At 40.5% G+C, this 20,781-nt stretch overlaps 1 protein-coding gene and 1 long non-coding RNA gene across 6 annotated transcripts in view; one reads left to right on the top strand and one right to left on the bottom strand.

Annotated features, from left to right (window-relative positions):
• LOC109550287 (uncharacterized) overlaps positions 1 to 17,774 on the top strand; it is an 89,316-nt gene extending 71,542 nt beyond the window's left edge. For 2 of the 3 annotated variants that reach the window (XR_002176789.3, XR_004521584.2), the window contains one exon: positions 130 to 1,430. This is a non-coding gene — a long non-coding RNA (uncharacterized lncRNA). Of the gene's footprint in view, positions 1 to 129; positions 11,127 to 16,726 lie in introns of those variants that run through there. The other variant, XR_012325427.1, reaches the window with a different exon arrangement.
• Positions 1 to 20,781, bottom strand: part of ATP8B1 (ATPase phospholipid transporting 8B1) — a 113,553-nt gene that overhangs the window by 4,516 nt on the left and 88,256 nt on the right. For 2 of the 3 annotated variants that reach the window (XM_019937111.3, XM_073790770.1), the window contains 11 exons: positions 15,889 to 16,077; positions 14,038 to 14,150; positions 12,246 to 12,410; positions 11,386 to 11,497; positions 10,315 to 10,390; positions 8,124 to 8,256; positions 7,018 to 7,306; positions 2,895 to 3,118; positions 1,618 to 1,701; positions 604 to 849; positions 141 to 279 (listed from right to left, as the gene is read on the bottom strand). In XM_019937111.3, the coding sequence (XP_019792670.1) occupies positions 141 to 279; positions 604 to 849; positions 1,618 to 1,701; positions 2,895 to 3,118; positions 7,018 to 7,306; positions 8,124 to 8,256; positions 10,315 to 10,390; positions 11,386 to 11,497; positions 12,246 to 12,410; positions 14,038 to 14,150; positions 15,889 to 16,077 (1,770 nt within the window). Of the gene's footprint in view, positions 1 to 140; positions 280 to 603; positions 850 to 1,617; positions 1,702 to 2,894; positions 3,119 to 7,017; positions 7,307 to 8,123; positions 8,257 to 10,314; positions 10,391 to 11,385; positions 11,498 to 12,245; positions 12,411 to 14,037; positions 14,151 to 15,888; positions 16,078 to 20,781 lie in introns of those variants that run through there. The other variant, XM_019937113.3, reaches the window with a different exon arrangement.

A 20,781-nucleotide genomic window follows, 5' to 3' on the forward strand; every position in this document is an offset into this window, starting at 1 on the left:
ACCCCCAATTCTAGTCAGGACATTAATTTTCACTAGCAGTAATTTACAGTTTATGTTTTTACTTACCCTGAAGTTATGTCAGAATCTAAATTAATGACATTTTTCTATTTATTTATTTTTGGAATTTAGAAAATACCAACCTGTAAATTGAAATGCAGATGGAAAGAGAACATGTATTCCGGCACTATGAAGGTCAAACATGATGCCAAAATAAATTGCAATGCTTCCAAAAATTGAAAAAGCATTCACAAAAGTCCAATAAGAAGTATCCAAGCCAATCTGTTGGGAAACCAGAGAAAAACAGAGCACTCATTTTGGGGAGTTAGCAAGAAATAAAGGATCTAAGGATTCTGAAAATAGAATTCAGCAATTTAAGCATGGTATGGCTCGAATACTGAACAATCAGAAGCTATCTTTGACTCAGGCAAGAAATAGGAAATATGTTTGGTATAAGGGATGAGAATAGCATCCATTCATATTTGCAAAGCAGCAGAGCCTCAGTTGGAGGAAGAATGGGAGCCAGGCGGATATGCACGCTGGTCTACATACAGAAATGCATACAGTACCAACAGGTACTGAAAACAGTTGACTAAAGCCACATACCTGGAAATTGACTGTTATTACAAGAGCAGAGGCAATTGTGACAGCAAAAGATTGGTAGTCTGAGGGCGCCTCTCCATCCTGTCCCACAGTTTGCAGATAAGCTCCAAGAGGTATGAAGAAGAGGACCAAAGATGTTAAAACCCCGTGCAACAAGCTTACGAAGAATCTCCTGTAGTTGAATAGTAAGTCTCTTTGTCCCACCATGTATAACCCGGGGAAGCGGAGGCTCAGTTTGTCGCTCACATCCTTAAGGGGAAAACACAATTACAGTTGAGTGCTGTCCATCAGGATCAAAGAACTCAAGAGATATGTCACAACCTCCATCTCGAAAGGAGTTGCAACTTGTTAAGTTCTAGGAAGGCAAAAACTAAACAAGATGATAAATCCTGAATAATTTCATTGTGCAGAGAGCAACCTCGTTACTGTAGTCCACCATCATTTGATATTTAATTCTGAGATTAGGTAAAGTATTACTATTTTGCTACTTAAGAAAGCAGATCAGTAATGTTTAAAGAAGTGTAGGAAGCCGATTTTTACTTCCTGAGAATACATTTTTTCTAATACTTTGGGAAAGCATTTTTCACATACACATCGATGAGTTAATTCCAAATTATTCTTTTTATTTTTGAAAGCAGTTTCTGTAAAAGTTGCTACTAGATAGAATGTGGACTAATTTGGAAATTAAACCTGTAAGTTTGGGGAGGTATTAAAATAATTTACTTTAAAGATGTGTAAGTTGTTATTGTAGAGACATACTGTTAGGTATCTAACAAGAAAATCTTAGTGTCCGAAATGAGGGTAATAAACTCTTTTGTCAATGAATTCAACCCAAGCACAGAAATCCTCTTTTCTTACTATAAAACAAGCATAGCAGTTGCTCTGATTGCCTGACAGCAGAAATATAATAGGGTTTACTCAGAAAGAAGTGAAAACCAAAAGAATGCATTGAAATATTTGCTTTGAAACAGTCACTCAGTCTGTCCAGAAGCGACCCTGTCAGCGCCAGGCTCCTACCTGGTCGAGCAGCCCCATGAGGAGGACGGGCAGGCTGGTGTAGATCACATTGTAGAGGGTGATGAACCAGTCTTCGTACGCGGTCTGTGAGGAGATGACAGAGTCTGTGTCACCGACGAAGAAATGTCGCCCACCTAGTTAATACGTGCGCATCTGCCCTCAAAGCAGGGGTGTCCCCAGGGAAAGTAAACACCCCTCCCCCCGCCAGCTATGCCAGTAGCAGGCACGAGTTTGTTTTGATGGAATGGACAGAATCAAAGGGCTTTCCACAGGCAATTAATTATCTTCCCCGTAAAATAAGTGGAGAAATAGACTCTGAAAAGTTTTTGGAAAAGGAGTCTGGTCTATTTGAAGAATGCTGGAAAACAAATCAGTGTTCATCGTCTTTTAATATCCCTTTTATTAATGAATTAGATTACATACAACTGGTTCAAAAGCACGTAAGTACCGTTCAAATATACTTTTCTTTTGCCAGTCCAGCATTTCCATTTAAACATTTTATAAACCAGAATTTGAATATAAGAAAGATGCTTCTGAAAAGGATAAGCAAGGCTGTGCACACCCCAGTCCTCAGTGGGGGATAGAGGAAATGGGCTTACTCAGCACCAACAGTGATACACCATCCTGCACAGAAACAGGAAGAAGGCCCCAACCTTGCTCAAAACCCCAAGACATCCTGGCCTCCAGTTTCTACACCTGGCCTCCTCTCATGCCAGTTGTCTGTAGCATAGCATCAAAGAAGTTTGGACAACCACAGGCACTGACTTAGGTTTTTTGCTAATGGTGTGTTTCTGCCATATCAACAATTTAACATTGTAGATATGCCCCCACTCCCATTGCAGCAAAATGTTAAAATTTAAAAACCAACGGTGGAGACGTGATGTTAGATCTATGATCATCCCCAATTTATATAATCCCTTCAGCCCCAATGTAATTTTATACTTAAATTTGAACAATTTTTTCAAAGTTGAACAATTTGTTATCACTATTCTTAATGGCAAGGTGACTTGGGAAAAAAAAAAATCTACGGTGAAGGCAAAGACACATAAACAAAAGTCAACAGACCAGGAACAAATCCTACCTTTTTAAAGGCAAAATAAAATAGGTTTAAAGCACCAGAAACATTTTAGAAGATTCATAAACTTAATCTGTACCTCAGCTGTTAAGAGAGAGCACCAAAACTGCAAATATGGAGGGGGAAGAAAATTTCAGACGTAGTTTTATTCATGTAAGAGAAGAGCTCTACTCATTTAATAATAATGATGATGGTATATTACCTGTGCAGAGTACCCGTTGAAGAAGGAGTACCAGAAATGAACCAAAGTAAATGAAAAGTTTTTATAAAAGAAGTATCGTAGGAACTTGCACATCCTTATGTAAGACCACCTGCCGTGCACCAACAGCAGTCTCTGCAAGTATCTGAACTGTGCAAAGGAATAGTCACTTGACATGACAGCTTGCATGCCTTCTTGTCCACTTATTCCAACACCAATGTGGGCAGCTGTGGGGGCGGGGAGAAGATAACTGAATCATAAGCTTATTTTAAGGCAAAACATTGAGATGATAAAAATGTTTCCGTAGCAATACAAAGAAACCCCTCAAATTTATGAAACAATAAATGTGAAAACTGTTGCTCACCATCCCCCACCCCCAGCTTCTGAACTCAGAAGTACGAGTTGCTAAACATAGCACGTGGTTGGGCTTCCATAAATATTTGTGAAAGGATCTCAAGTGGGTAATGAATTCCATTTGGATTATCTGCCCAGCTCATAAGCCATCCTTCTCACCCAAAGGGTGAGCCCCAGGCATCCATGTGTACCGTGTGTCCCTGCCTCCCTGGCCACAGCTGAGTCAGCCATGGGCAGATACATAATCTATGGTAGATACTACGAATTGGCTCTCCTTCATTCTAGAACTTTTGTTCTAATTGGAGAGGTGGGAAAGCAAATAAAAACCCTACATTGCTTCGACTACCTTGCAGTTAGGTTCTCTTTGTGAATTAAGTTCCACTTGTTTGGACCTGCTTGTGACTTGGAAGCAGAAGCAAATTGGAGCCCAGCATCCCTTCCCTTTTTGGCATTTCTGCAGCAGAATTCATATCCATTCTCCAGCTGCCCAGATGTTGATAAACAACTGCAAGGGCTTCTCAATTGGAAAGCTCTTCAGAGGAGCCTCAAAGCTAGAAGCTCCTCTGGTGAGTGACCCAGACGTGCAGACACAGCCTAGAACCTACTTCTTCCGTTCATCCAGAATTTTCATGAGCACCTGGTCCCCTCTATTAATCACTTCCTGCTTAAAGTACCCAAAGGAATCTGTTTCCCTCAGTCTCTTGGTATTTTGGAGTTAGGATGTGGGTGTGTTTGTGTTTGGAATTTTAACGTAAATTTTTGAGTTGTGGGATGGATATACTTCTGAGGGGCAGAGAAATAAAGTAGTCTAGAGAAAGGATGAGAGAGAAGGGCAGACACTGAGTTCCTGGTGCAGCTTCAGGTCCTGGTTCTAGCATATTCCTGAGGCCTGGCTTCTTGAGCAGCATGAGACATATTTGTAACTTTTAAAATAGGTTTCTTTTTGTTTTAAGCTAACTTGAATTGTTCTCCAATACTTGCAACCAAAAGTGTTTAAACTTAGATACTGTTAAACTTTCAAAGGCTTATGCATGGCCCACTGAGACCCCAAGACACACAGTTGTTTTGAGGAGGGGAGGTTTCCAGAATGGATAAAAATGAAAGTCCCAATTTTATCCATCCTCCCAATAGTCATTAAACCACATGTTCCACTTAGAGAATTATGAGTTTTATCTAGGTCTTAAGAGTCATGGAAGTGAGATCATTTTTAGAACATGTGTTGCAGAATACAACCTATTACTACTCAGACCCTGAGAAGTGCCTGCCAGCTCAGCAGAGTCTCCAACTAAAAGAAGCTCCACAACTCCTGCCCCACTTGCAGAATACAAGGTCTGGCATTAACACAGTGACTTGTCCAAAACCTAAGTTTTTAGTAACACTTTGCAATTCTATAAAATAGAATTAACTGCATCTCAATCAATACTTACAACCTCTTTATACACATAAATAGTTCTTAATGACCAGTTGTGGTTGCCAAACTGTTCTTTCCTACCAAACCATGGCCTTCTTTTCTGAACAAATAACAGGGAAATGTTGAGATTCTGTCAGAGACAAGGAAGAGGAGCCACCGCCCCAGGCCCTGACATCCAGTCCAGCCACTGCCGAGCAGACCAAGGGACCGTATGTGAAGTGTACACTGCCACAGTTAAAGCGGCAACCGAACAGATGTACTTTATCAGGCCACACTGCTTTTTGTTTGTATTTTCCTAAAACCTAAACATAGGCACCTAGACTTCCCTGAAGTTGCCGATGTGGTTTCAAATGCCTGCCCGGTAGGCCACTTCATAATTCCCTGACAAGCTGGTTGCTTCCTTTTGCCTCTCTAATGCTGCCTGTTCATTCTCAGGATTTAGGCCAAGGAAAATAACACCCACCAGCCATCTTCAGGCCCAAGCGGGAGAGAGGGCAGTATCCGAGGGTCCTTGGATCCTTGCTAGGGGCAAACCATGGTGGACTGCAGTTCCCTCCACTTCTCCTAGACTACACCACTAACCATGAAACATGTTAGCAAATGGTCAGATTTTTTTGGACACTTAAATTTCACTGTACTTCTTTATAAACAACAAACAGTTTCTTTTGGTTCATTGTTCTTGATGTAGGTAAAAGAGATGACAGTTTTCACAGAGTTCAAAAAGGCACTTAATACTTGGGTTAAGCTACTGACTTCCAAGGAGACCTGAGTTTCTTTGATTTTCATCCCAAGTGGATGTCTCCTACATTATATATAAAAGTGTGTATCACATAACAGAGCTTAATAAAATTCTGAAAACGAAAAAACAGTCTCTAGGAGGTTATCTATGCCAACTTTGTGTGATCCCTTTTGCTATCAGTTGGTGAACTGAGAGGAACAAGAGTTTTCAAGTCTCAGTCACGTAATCGGGAAATCTGAAACGGAGTCCCCCTTTCCCAGCATCTAGAAGTCTTCATTACAACTGAAGAAAAATAATGTTTGAGTCACTTGCCCTTTTGGCACAGTCATTTATGTTAAAAGGTACATAATGGAAAATAAACTAGAGCTGGCTACAGAGGAAAGAAATAGATCTAACTCGGAGCAAGAAATGCCATTCGCATGGCAGGATGAATATGTGCAAAACACGGTGGAAAGAAATTAAACTGGCCGTGGCCACAGACATACACATGAAGAAGCGAGAAAACGTACATTATATAGCTGACTCCTTTTGAGGAAGATAAAGTTGGAACATTCTTAGTATATATCAAGGAGGAGAAGGAAGAGACTCTAAGGAAAGAAAGAGAAGAGTTACGAAACAGGCTGAAGTAAAAGTCTAGTTATACATATGATGCATTTAAGCTACCCGGCACCACAGGACGTGTGTATACATGCCATGGATAGTTCATCTTAAGAGAAATACTACAAAGCTAGAGGTGACATCAGAGATAATTTTCTTGTTCTCAAATGAGAAAACTGAGGCCTGAGCATGAGCCCAGGGTGACACAGCATGCTGGCATCAGGATGAGGACAAGTATTCAGGTCTCATTAGTTTGGGCATTTTCATTACCAGATACTCCTGTATAAGTAATACAGGGAGAAAAAGGACCAGGATTCAGACATATTGATGAGGGTTTGGTTCCATATGCTTTTAATACCAGCAAAATTGTATTTCTGCAGTGACAGAACTCAATCTGTCAATTTGTGGGTACCTAGGGTCCTCCAACCAGCAGAATGACCTTGGGAGGTCAGGAGAATTTTGAGGCGATGTCAGAGCTGTGCTTCAATGTTACACTGAGCTCACACTAGGTCACCTAAGGGTGAAGTTCAACAGATTTACCAAAGGCAAGAAGAAAGCCCCAGAAAACAATGCTTAGGTGTGGGAGAACAATATTCCCCAAACAAATAACAAAGAGAGTTCAATAATTCATGCCAAGCTCAGCAGGAATTTTTGCAAAACATTAAATAGCAGGGTTCTTAATAAGCCCTGAAGAAATATGGGAGGAGAAGCAGCAGGAGAAAACACAAAACCAAATCCAAACATATGTAAAAGAAGGAAACAAATAAGGATAAGTTCACCCACACAGAGCTCATCTTCGACTTGGCACTCTTTGTATAGAATAATCATGCCTGCGCTCTCCTACTGAGTGGACTGTAAGCTTCCTGAGGGCAGGGTCACAGGTGTAGTTACCACAGTTAAGTGCCTTTATTAAAGGTCTGCTTCATGAAAGCCCAAGCAATGAAATCAGAAAAAAACTACCCCCAAAAATGTTCCTGCCATTTCCTCTCCTGATTCAGGTGGCACTGGCCATGTGCGAGACTCACTTTTGATCATGTTGACATCATTGGCCCCGTCTCCAATGGCGAGCGTGATGGCTTTCTTGTACCTCTTCACCAGGTCCACCACCATGGCCTTCTGCTTGGGGGTGACCCGGCAGCAGATGACCGCACTGCACTCACAGGCCAGGTCGACAAAGTTCTGCTGCTGCTGCTCTTTTTTAGCTTCCAGCCTCCTCTTACTTTGTGTCCTCATTCGTCTTTCTTCTTCTGTCCTGGGGAACTTCAGTTTCAAAATCTTACTTCTCTTGGTCTTTTTCTCAAGAAGAATTTCATTCTGTGAAAATCAGAAAGGGAAAGGATTCTAACCATTTGGGGTTTAATAACAAGAGTACCATTCCGGGCTTCCCTGGTGGCGCAGTGGTTAAGAATCCGCCTGCCAATGCAGAGGACACGGGTTCGAGCCCTGGTCCGGGAAGATCCCACATGCCCATGGAGCAACTAAGCCTGTACACCACAACTACTGAGCCTGCGCTCTAGAGCCCGTGAGCCACAACTACTGAGCCTGCGGACCATGACTACTGAAGACTGCGCACCTAGAGCCCAAGCTCTGCGACAAGAGAAGCCACGGCAATAAGAAGCCTACACACGGCAACGAAGAGTAGCCCCTGCTTGCCGCAGCTAGAGAAAGCCCACACACGGCAACAAAGAGTAGCCCCTGCTTGCCGCAGCTAGAGAAAGCCCACACGCAGCGACAAAGACCCAACGCAGCCCAAGATAAATAAATAAATTTATTTTTTAAAAAAGTACCATTCCCAAGACTTTAATCATCTGAAGGATAATTCTTGGGTTATATCATTGATGATATTGTTCCGATTATAAAATATTTACTATAAAAATATAGAAAAATTTAAAATATACAAAGAAGAAAATTTAAATTAATGATCAACTAGTTAGTTGATAAACTAGTAATAACCACTGCCACCAGTTTGTATCATATTATATGTATCATATAAACTCTCAGACTTGGGAAATTACACTTTATTTATAGGCTAAGAGATTTTTAGGTTGGTAATTAATATGACAAACCATCTAAAATTGGTCCAGAATGACCTGCTTCAGTTTGAGCCAAAGGGAGAGACACTAATACTTACCAACCAAGAACCAGTGATTATTAAGGCACGGTTTCCACCAGATGGAAAAAAAGGTTCGTGTACTTGGGGTACAAATTTTGCATAGACTCCACTTCTGTTCCTCTGGTTTCCCATCCTTGTATGAAGAAGAGCACTGGGGGAAAATTTAAGTGTTTAAAGTACAAGACCATGAACAGGCCCTTGACTGTGAGACAATTTTGACATATAATCTTTTAAAAATTGTGGTAAAAAACACAACATAAAATTTATCAGCTGTTTCTGAGTATACAGTTCAGTAGTATTAAGTATATTCATATCACCAATCTCCAGAACTTTTTCATCTTTTAAAATGAAACTCTATACCTATTAAATAACAACTCCCCACTTCTCCCCTCCCCCCAGCTCCTGGTAATCACCACTCTGCTTCATATAATGGAATCGTATGTGTCTTTTTGTGATTGGCTTATTTCACTTAATACTGTCTTATTTCACTGTTCTCAAGGTTTATTCATGCGGCATATGTCAGAATTTTATTCCTTTTTAAGGGTGAATAATATTCCATTGTATGGATATACCACATTTTTGTTTATCCATTCATCTGTCAGTGGACACTTAGGTTGCTTCCACTTCTTGGCTATTGTGAATAATGCCGCTATGGACATGGGTGGACAAATATCTATTCAAGTCCCTGCTTTTAATTCTTTTGGATGTATATCCAGAAGTGGGATTGCTGGATCATATGGTAATTCTATTTTTAATTTTTTTGAGGTACCACCATACTGTTTTCCATAGTGGCTGCACCATTTTATATTCCCACCAACAGTGCACAGGGTTCAGATTTTTCCACATACTTGCCCAGGCTTGTTACTTTCTGTGTTTTTTAAATAGTAGCCATCCGTGTGAGGTGAAATTGTGGTTTTAATTTGTATTTCTCTAATGCTAAGTGATGTTGAGCATTATTTCATATGTTTATTGACCATTTGTATGTCCTCTTTGGAGAAATGTCTATTCAAGTCCTTTGGCCATTTTTTAATTAAGTGGCATATAATCTTACTAAGTCTTGATTCCTCCACCACGGAGGCACCATGTTCACGGTACTTCATTATTTGCCAAAGGCAGCTAAAGGAAGATACAGTTGAAAATGTGTTCACAAGCAACAGAAGGAGGGCAATCTTGATCTGAATTATAATACACAGGGGTGAACCGTAGTGTATCACTAACAGTGACCACTGTTGGGCAGAAAAAAACTTATTTCCACACAAAGTTATGTCTGCTTTTGAGATGTTCTCAGTGCTTTATATCAACAAATTATTGAGAAGACCACATACGACTCACTCATGGGATAGAAAAATGAGTCGTGGAATTTTGGAGTAAAAGGGACTGTAAATATCCAATTTCTTCACGTAACAAATAAGGAAATCAAGCCCGAGAGAGAGAACGTGATTTGCCTGCAGCGAGTTGATGGGAAAACTGCAATGAGGACTCAGGACTCCGAAATCTCAGCCAGAGTTTTCCTCGTTACACACATAGAGCCTTTATTCTTCACCTTTAAGAACAGGTTTCTCAACCTTGGCACTACTGACGTCTTGGGCCACTTAATTCCGTGTTGCGTGTGGCTGTCTATTGTACTGTAGGGTGTTCATCAGCATCCCTGGCCTCTACCCCCTGGAAGCCAGGAGCACCCCCCTCCTTCCCCACCGTGACAGTCAAAGATGTCTCCAGACATTGCCAAATGTTCCCCAGAAGGCAAAGTCCCCACCTCCCCTACCCCAGTTGAAAACCACTGCACTAGAAGATTAGGTATTTATTATTCACTTTCCACATTAATTCTCATTTTCAAGTTGAAAATAAGGAGTGATCAAGACAAGTCACTAAAGGCTGGAAGAGAAAAAATACGTATATAATTCATACTAAATAGTGGTGTCTCAAGCCCACTTCCTTTTTCAGCAGACAAGCACTGAGCGCTTCCAAGGAATACAGAAAAACGGCCCCTGAAAAGGCAAACAAGGCCCCAGGTTTTCCTACAACATACGGTCGAAACATGGTGAATTGGAGCTGCCTGTTGTTTCCTTGCTTCATTTAAACTTGAGGAAACTGTGCCAACTGACACATTCTAGCTCCCATTTCTCTGTATCTGCTGTGTCTACTGGGTCTAGTCTTGCTTTTATAAAAATGAGACATGACATTCTCATACTGCAGGCCCTTTACCCACCTGATATCTTCCCCATAGCAGATAGTGGTATCTTCAGTAAGAAGTTCACAGGCAAATCCTATATTTTCAGCAGTTTCTGCAACAGAAAAAAGTTAAGTCAAATGTCATTCCTACTGATGAATTTAATAATGGACTTTAGTAATGATATTTTTTCAATTAATGAACCAGATTCAATCAGATATGTTGTTTTTCTGTAGCAATGTCTAGAAATCACATAAAAAAATCCCTTTCTCTGTAATAAAGTAAATGTAATAAGTCAAAGTCTGGTTGAGATGTTTTCAATAATAAAATGTGCTATATATCAAATACATAAACCGGTTATTTAATAAATCAATGTTGATTGAAATACTGAACACATTTAGTTCATGTGGTTTAATCATTCTGTTATGGGGGAGAAGGATAACCATTTCCATAAGCCCTCACATGGGGTTCCTACTGGAGGTTTTTTCCCCCTCTTACACCACCATTATTTGTTTAGGTCAGGACTTAATCCCTTAGCTTATCAAAGTGTGTAACCCATCAACTATGTCAATCAGAGTAAGAGAAGTGATCTAGTTTCCCATGGGAGGCTTCTGAAGTAAAGAATCAATACAAACAACTTGTTGAGCTCTAAATTCAAAAATGAAAATCTTCCCTTGGGTATAAAATTTTCATTATAATTTTCAAGCAGTAAAAGGGGCAAGAAAACAAAAGTTGTTGTTCAGTATTTTGTACTGTTCTACTCTGTGCCCAACAGGTGGCAAAGTGCTGGGGAGGACAGAAGGGACCAGAGTATAGCAGCCCAGTATAGCAGCCCACGTCTGGTGGGAGAGGTAAGACTAAACACAATCAGGAAGACACGACAAAGAGCTCAATTTTAAGGAGTAAACTCTGCTACTGAGGGAGCTTCGGGAAGGATGCAGTCAGGATGGGCTGGAATAACAGAAGGATTTCTTAGGGAAAGAGTCTCTGTCCCAAAGAAACAGACAGTGTTTGTAGAGGATGGAGAGTTTGAGGTTACCTTGAGCAAGGGAAACAGGAGCTATGAATATTTGTGAATTGACAGATACGCTTCCATGCAAACTAAATTACCCTTTTTGTCTCCAGTAAGCACCCAGATCTTAATGTCAGCTTTTGCAAGTTTTGAAATGGTTTCTGGGACTCCATCTTGTAGCTTGTCTTCAATAGCTGTTGCTCCCAATAGCTGAAATGTACATTAAAAGAAAGGAATTAGCAAATAAGCCAAAAATGTTCTTAATTGCAGTTTGCCAAACTGTAAAAAGAAGGACTAAATACACCCCAGTTGGTGCTCTATTGGGGCCAGTGGCCAGCATTAACTGGGAAGGCTGTCGTGTGTCATACTCATCAAAAACTAAACAGCCAAAAATTTTTTCTTAAAGTAATTCACCAAGACAAAATGTAAGTACAGATCAAAGACAATAAAAAGATACTTTCATTGTGTGTATACTACTTTACACGGACACGAGTCAATTTCTCTTGCTAAAAGTCAATACTAACTATTCACTGAACTCTCCTTTTAATATAAACACTAAAAGCAGTAAGTCTTAAACTTTAAAAAGTCTCTTTAACAAATGGTGTATTTTCTCATTTCAAGATTTTGCAAAATATAAATCATCTCGGTAATTCTCACAATGTAGTAAGTATATGCGGGCTTGTTACTGTATACAAGTCACAGTGAATTTAGTAAGTGATATAAAAATAACAGAATCAGAATCTCATCGTGTTTTCTGTCATTTGGTTTCTCCTAATGGCAACTCCTATTTTGCTTGCTGAACAAAAGAAATTCAGGTGACCTAGATCCACTGCACCAATTTCAAATACTGAAGTTGGAATTCTCTTTCAAGCATGAGATCAAAACTGTAATAAAACTTAATAAAATTTCCAATTCTGTTTGGAATATCAAGGAGAAAGTTACAAAGGTTAAAACTCACAATTAAGTCTTTTTCAATCTCCTCATATACTTTATCCAGAGCTTCATCCCGGTTGGTTGAGGCTATACTTGCAGCCATAAACTTTTTATTCCATTCCTCAAATTCTTTTTCTTCAATTTCCTTATAGCAAAGGCACAGGGTTCTAAGAGTCTCACCTGCAAAGATCTGTTTAATTTAAAAGACAATCCATTCACCCAAAGAATAGTTAATTTTATGTAATTCAAGATCAAGTTTGAAATCTTACTTTGAAATAATACAATAAGAGAATTTTAAAAGACTGTGAAAGATGGATTCTGTACACATACATTCCATAGAGGAGATTAAACAAATACTTTATTTTTCTAAGTATTCTCAATATCTTAGGAATATATTCGTCGTTCCGAAATTAGTTCAAGGGAAAAGCATATCTTTCTTCTAAATCAAGTCATGAGAATTAAAAAAACCCTTTTTCTCTTAACGAAGAAAATAACAGACCAAGGAAGCTGCCTTGGGGTATAATGATTTTGTAAACCAGACCTGACACCTTTATAATTTGTTTCTACAAACTGTTACAAGTCCAATCAACTATGAACTCTCAACCAAGCATTATTCCCTCAAACCAATTCTGAAATACATGAGTCACTGGTAAAGCTGAGATAAAACATTTTAATGAAAGAGTCTGGAAGATTTAATCATGGTGAACAGATTTAAGCCAATTTAAATAGCTTAAATATGAACCAGTAAAAATGTTCCATTACTTCACAATCACATCTTGTCTAGCCCAAAATGGCAGAACTGCTTCACCCAACTGAGGGTCTGTTGTCAAAGACTCTTTGCAAGGTTCTGCATGTATTTAATTAGACTGCCCTTGTTCATCTCCTCATGAGAAATTATCCAGTGTAACTGCTTCAGTAACATATATAACCTTAAAATGTGACCCCACTTACTAAACATCATATTCATCAGGCTTCTTTCTGAAGGACCTTTGGCCCCCAAACTCTGACCGTCGAGTGAAGGGAAGAAAAAAACCCTTTATTAAGCACCTACTAAGTACTACGGGCTGTGCAAGATGGTTTTCATCCAAGAGGCTTTGCACCAACCCTCCATGGTAGGAATTATCCCCTTCCTCTTCCACACAGGCAATTAATGATTCATCGGAGACATCAACCATTTCCCCCCAGAGGGCACAAAACAAGTAAAGAGGCAGAACTGGGACACCAGATCTGACAGATATGCTTCATACTTCATTGCCATCATTATATATAAGCAAAACAATATAAGGGTTGGTAGGCGATTCTAAAAGAGAAATTTCCAGAAGCATTCTGAATAATTGCAGTATCACTGGACCAAGTACATAGTCCCCTAAAATAGCAAGTTTGAAGTAATGAAGACCAAAGTGATTCTCTAACAAAGATATCAGAACTTGGTTATCCAGTGCACTGCTTTGTCATGCCCTATCATACATGAATGCTTTCTTTCCTTCACTGTACACTAGGACGTTGGAATTCTTGGAGACTACGGCACAGGATGGTTATGTAGCTTGCTGGAGTTCACCAGAAGAAAGACCAGTCTTTCTCCTGGATCAGTCCTGTAGATACTGCTGACCTGGATGCTGGGAAGAGGTAGCAAGGTCATTTCCTAGGAAGTCAGCGTCAGGGACAGAACATATTCCTACTTTGGTGCTCTTTCCACTCAACTACACCAAGACAATAGAAAGGTCAACGGTTAACACAGAGCTTTCATTCCAGCTTAAGGGATAGTACCAGAAAATAAGTTTGGAATCTGTGGCATAAAGAGTGGAAGTGAGACTTACATCCAGGGCATCCTGTGTCTCTTGTTTCGTAGGATTCATTCGATGTAACCGTTCATAAATTACAGTGTCAGCACCTTTACAATAAAGCCTGATATTGCCTTCTAGGGTTCTTACTAGTAGCAAGGGAAGGAAAAGAAAATAATAAAGTTAATGTTTGATTTCTTAAAAGTACATTCATAAAGTTAATTTGAAGTGTTACAGCGCTAAACATTCATAATTAGTTTAAAATCAGCAACGTACTGAGAAAAACGTTGCTCTCAACAACATTGGTAAGCCACTGTCTACATAGAATGTAATAGTGAAATAAATATGAAAAGATTCCTTCAGTCAGCTCAGTTTTCCATAGCCTTGCTTATTCTTCCAGCAAATATTCACTGACTCCCTACTATGTGCTAGCTTCTTCCATAGAGCCTTTTTTGTCCATGCCAGCCAGTGGGACTCTTTCTTACCTATAAACCCAAAACACTTAACTGCCTTTAATACTGGGACCAAAACACGCTCCTTGTGACCATTTTCTTGGCTTTTTTGATCTCTGCAGTAATTTAATTGTATTACGTGTTTCATCAGTAACTAGATTTTAAGTTCTCTAAGGTAGATGCCAGGCATGATATCAGCCCAGATCAGTGCTGGGTACGCAGAAAGCACTCAGTAAAATGAGCCTAATCCGAGTTCAGGAGGCAGTTAAACCTATATATCTTTTTGGTTAAAAAGTCAATCTCATGGTGGAAAAGCTTATAGATATCACTTAACCCAGTGATCCAAGCTGATGTGACCAGCAGTCACACGCCTTCTGATGTGATATGCTGGGAAAGACACAGCACCGATCTACGTACCCTTCCTGCCAACAGTGCGTCATCTGAATCTAATTATGAGGGAACATTAGACAAACCCAAACTGAGGGACCCTCGACAAAATAACAGGCCTGGGCTTTTCAAAAATGTCAGCATATGAAAGATCAAAAACAGGTTGTGGAACTCTTCTAGAATAAAGGAGACTAGAGTAACAATCACCGAACGCAATGTGGAATATTAGGTGGGGTCCTGAATCAGAAAGAGAATTCCTGGTAAAATTCGAAAACGTTCTGTACAGATAATAATACTGTAATGTTAAATTTTCTGAGTCTGATCAGTGTTCTGTATATAAAAATAGGTGAAGGTTCCCGATCTTAGGGAATTCCTACTTAAGTATTTGGGGAAAGGGGCATGAGATCTGCAACTGACTCTCAAATGGCTGAGAAAACAAGAACTTGTAAATGATAATGACAAAGAATTTGTGACCAGTGCTAACAATGGTGGATATGGAAGAAAATACAGGAGTTCTTTCAAGTGTTCTTGCAATTTCTCTGTAAGTTTGAAATTATTTCAAAATATGAACTTAAAACATTTCAGTATTATGAAGTGATCACTGTCTCCACTTGGCTGCCTGGGCTGGAGGTATGATTTTGATTCCTAAGCACAGCCTCGCTTTTCTCAGAGCTCCTCTCCTGCTACACTCTCCCTTCCCTGGTGTCCCTCAAGCCTCCAGCAGAAGTGCTCAGAGTGACTCACGATATAAAAGCTCATGTGGGTCTACCACCCACAGTGCTGCCACCCAGATTCCACAGCTGGCAGCCCACATCTTTGAAGATACACCAACATCTGCAAGATTCAGATCTACTGCATTTGTCCCTCCGAGCGATGGACATGGTGTAGAATGAAGAAAGAAAACACTAGTTTGGACAAGCCTGCGGAAACCCTCCGGGAGCCAAGGGGTTCATTCACTGCCTATTTTATCCTGGTGTCGCTAAATAAAATGTGTGAAAGGCAGCATCTCAATGAGCCATTCACAGACATACCCTGAGGGGAGACCTACCAATTATAGACATTCGCTTCCGGTCACTGTTGAAGTCTAAAATGGCGAGAACACTGTAGGTCCTCTCAGTGCCCAACTCACTGATGGTGATCGTGTTCTGGGTCCTGGTGAGGAAGACAAAACCGAAGTTCCTGGCGGCGCTTACCAGAGCACCTTCGTCAGGAGAGGCCGCCTGGTAATTGAGCTGACCTAGCAAGCGAGGCAGGAGAGAAAACGAGAAAAGCTGAGCTCACCACCAAGGGTTCACCAGTGCAGTTCACGTGCTGGGTGACGATGTATGGTTACCCCTCGGTACCCGCAGGGCACTGATTCCAGGAGCACCCCCAGGCAAATTCTATGGATGCTCTAGTCCCTTATAAAATGGCAGACTACCGCAGATACAGCTGGTGTTCCGCATCTGCAGGCACAGAGGACCAACTGTATTGCAAAGCCCAAATCAGCCTCAAGAAAACAAGTCACTGATTTTTAAGGAGTACGCCAACATTAATTTTAAAGTTTTTAAAAGGTAAACTTTTATTTCTAATCATAAACAGTGATATAAACTAGAAGTAAAAAAAAAAAAAGAAAAATCTGGCCAAGAATAGGGGAAAAAAAATCTCATAATCCCACCATCTAGAGGAAAAACAACACTATTGACATTCTGTTATCATTTCTTCCAGTCCTTTTGGAAATGCCTATTTCTGTGATAGTTTCCATCATGCTAAATATACATTTACATCCTGATTATTTTAACATTGTATTTTGAGCATGTTATCATAGCTTTAAAAAAGTCTTTCTATGTGTTATTTTAAAGGAATGTAACCTGTGAATGTAACATGTGACCATTTTCCTATTATAGGCATTTAGTTCCTCCCCCCAATCTTTTTACTCTAAAAAATAACATTGTGAACTTCCCTGGTGGTGCAGTGGTTGGGAATCTGCCTGCCAATGCAGGGGACATGGGTTCGATCTCTGGTCCGGGAAGATCCCACATGCCACGGAGCAACTAAGCCCGCGTGCCACAACTACTGAGTCTGCGTGCCACAACTGCTGAAGCCCGCGCACCTAGAGCCCCTGCTCCGCAACAAGAGAAGCCACCGCAATGAGAAGCCCGTGCACTGCTGCGAGGAGTGACTGCCGCTCACCACAACTAGAGAAAGCCCGCCTGCAGCAACCAAGACCCAACACAGCCATAAATAAATAAACAAACAAACAAAATTGCCTTCTTTCAAACCACTAAAAAAAAGTTTAAAAAATAATTTAAAAACACTGTAATAAGCATTCTGTATGTGTGTAAAGGTTTTTCTGACTCTATTTTCTAAGGATAGCTTCCTAGTCGTGAAAATACTGGGGTAAAGAATATTGGTAATTTTTAAACCTGTTGGCATATATTTTACTCCCTTCTTTTCTAAAAGGGTTGTACCAGGTTATCTTCCCTCTAGAAGAGTGTGCTTTCTTCAACTTAGCTATATTCTCATAATTTAAAAAGTCTCAAAATGTATCAATCTGTTCAATATCTTGATATTTGAAAGTTATATAATGGAAAACTGCCTTTATTTCACAACTAAATTGCAACAATAGGAGTAAATCTCACAATGTTGAGTGGAGAAGCCAGACACCAAGTACAGACCACGTAATTCCATTTACACAAACCGCAAAACAGACAAAGCCTACCCACACTGTTCGAAGTCAGGACAGTAGTCACCCCTGGAGGGGCAATGACTGAAAGGGAACATAAAAGGGATGTCTAGGGGGTGGAAAATGTTCTGTTTGTAAAAATCTGTGTACTCACGACAAGGGAGTATTCAACCTGTGAAAACGAGCTATATGCTTGTCTCTGTTTACATGTTGTACCTCAGTAAAAAATTAAAAGAAAAAAAAAGCTCCGCCTATCCAAGAGTTTCTATTTTTCTACTCTTAGTTCTTCCATCTCAAAGTAGAATGAAAAGTATTTCTATAGTCAGATGAATTTCCACAGGAAAAGGCATTTCGTTTTCCACCATGGTATGATCAGGATGCACCCATAGATGGATGGGCAGTTCTTTACCCCATCCGTCTATGGGGAGGGGGCGGATGCCCCAGGGTGCACAGCTGTAGGTAGAGCTAAACGCCCCATCCCTACCCTACTCCCTTCACATACAATGCGCAGGTGGTTCACTCTAAGTCAATATTAATCACTCCCAAATAGTAATTAAAGATGACAGTTAGATTGGTCTCTCTCATTCTGTTCACCCAGAAAGTCATACACCAGAAGTTATGAATGTACTTGCTAAATCCAGCCATTCTACAAACACACACACATGCCAGAGGGTAAAATATTTAACCACAGCTAAACAAGCAGCAGTGAGAACACAGTCCCCTCCCTTTGGCAAGTTTCGCTGGCAGGGATATATTGCATCATACTGAAGGCAAACTTATTTCCAACAGAAAGAAAAGGAACAAAATGATAAAAGGTGGTAAAGTTCCCATGAGTAAGACAATCATATCTGGAGAGAACACTGATATTTTTATCATTAAAAGAAAATCCTTCCATTTTGTTCTAGTAATGGAATCACAGAATTGCAGACTAATAGAGACAGGAGGAACTTCAGAGACCTGGTCCAAACTCCAACTTTATGTTTGCAGGAGGAAACCTGGACTAAAAATTAACCTCCTGAAACCTCTTCTGAAGAAAACTCTTTATTTACCACACGCTCAGACACAACCAAAGAGACTTTCTTTTCTTTTACAGACTAATTTGTGGATCACGGAACTGATGCAAATAAAATAGATGCTGAAACAACAAACCCCACCTCTCATTATCCTGATTCCATAGCTTCCTCTGGCTGATAATCCTCTAGTCACCAGTCTTGAAACAAGTTACGTCTCAGATTGACTATCCCCCCACCCCCGCCATTTGTTACTTTCTCATCCTTCCCAAAGACTCCACGCTAATCCAGGTCCTCAGTTTCCTCACCCATCTCGTGTGTCCTGGCTCCAAACTCCTAAAACTCAGCTCTCTAATCATAATCTCATGGTTCATCCCAACTTAAAGGGCTTCAGGCAAAAAAATTGCCTCCAAGCCTTTCGAACTCTTCTCTCCCATGGCCTCTGCAGGAGGCAGGAGGCTACATGGCCCCAAGGTGTGTCTCCCCACCCTGTGTACACATACACTTTCTCCCAGTGACTCAAGCAAACTCTAACCAAGGTACTGCTGGGAAGGGATTTCATTGATATAATTCAGGTCCAGATCGGGGTTGACCTTAAGATAAGGAGATTATCTAGGTGTTCCCAGCCTAACTGGGTCAGTCCTCAAAAGGGACGGGGCTCTTCCTGGAGAGAGAGATTTGAAGCATGAAAGGGGTTTGATGGAAGGGAGATTCTCCGCTGCTGGTTTGAAGACAGGGGGAACCATGTGGCAAGGAAGGAGGGAGGCCCTGGGAGCAGAAAGCAGCCCCAGCTGACAGCCAGCAAGGAAATGGAGACCTCAGTCCTACACCCACAGAGAACTGAATCCTGCTCTCAGCTTGCAAGAGGATGCTGATCTCCAGTTGACAACGTGGCCTGACCTTGATTCTAGGGAGATTCTTAGCAGAGAACCCAGTCACGCCGTGTGCCCAGACTTCTGACCTAAAGAACTGTGAGCTGATGAATGGGTGATTTAAGCCACTGACTTGGGGTGATCCACTACAGAGCAACAGAAAACCAATGCAACTTCTCCACACTCAGCCTCCACGTGCCCTACATGTACTCAACACTTGGGCCACACAAACCTTCTGCTGAGCATACGTGACAAGATTCTCACCTCTCACTGTTGATGTTATGCATAATAAAAGATGAGCCAATCTCTACTCTTCTTGTAAAAGAGGGAAAATGAGAGTGCAAGAGCAGAGGCACACCAGCATGGTGGAGTGGAAGGACTCAGCTAAAATGAGTCCTAACATGCTGTCTGAGATCAGGTAGGTCTTGGGGCTTCTGGTCTGAATTTCCTCATCTATAACATTTGGAGGAGTTACTCCCAAGGTCCCTTCCAATGGACCCTTTCAAGGTGCTTTTATGTATCAAAGCCAAAATCATTTTTTCTTTTACCTCCAATAGCTTCTACACATTTCGTTTTTATGTCTGTTTCTCCTCTGGAGATTTCATCCACTACATGTGAAGCCTCAGCATCAGGAAACAGAAAAGGACATTCGTTTGTACACTGGGCTGATTAAAGTGGAGAATGCATATGACAAAAGGGCACCTTTTGCTCTCTCCAGAATGCACATGTGTATCTATATAATGTATCATTGTGTCCATAGGTGACAAGATACCTAGCTTTCATTAATACTCGACAAATTTGCTCTAACAAAGCTAGCACAAGCTGCATTTAAGAATGCTGCAGACTTGGAAACAACCTTAATGTCCATCGACAGATGAATAGAAGATGTGGTATAGATACACAATGGAATATTACTCAGCCATAAAAAAACAATGAAATAATGCCATTTGCAGCAACATGGATGGACCCAGAGATTGTCATACTGAGTGAAGTCAGAAAGAGAAAGACAAATATCATATGATATCACTTATCTGTGGAATCTAAAATAGGACACAAATGAACTTAAACAGAAACTGACCTACAAACAGAGAGAACAGACTTGTGGTTGCCGAGGGAGAGGGAGGGTGGGGGAGGAATGCAGTGGGAGTTTGGGATTAGCAGATGCAAACTACTGTATAGAATAGATAAACAACAAGGTCCTACTGTATAGCATAGGAAACTGTATTTAATATCCTATGATAAACCATAATGGAAAATAATACAAAAAAGAATGTACCTACATGTATAACTGAATCACTTTGCTGTACAGCAGAAAGTAACACAACACTGTAAATCAACTATACTTCAATTTTTTTAAAAAAGGTTAATTAAAAAAAAATAGAATTCTTCAGAGG

The sequence above is a fragment of the Tursiops truncatus genome, chromosome 13, assembly GCF_011762595.2.
Source record: "Tursiops truncatus isolate mTurTru1 chromosome 13, mTurTru1.mat.Y, whole genome shotgun sequence".
NCBI classification, from domain to species: Eukaryota; Metazoa; Chordata; class Mammalia; order Artiodactyla; family Delphinidae; genus Tursiops; species Tursiops truncatus.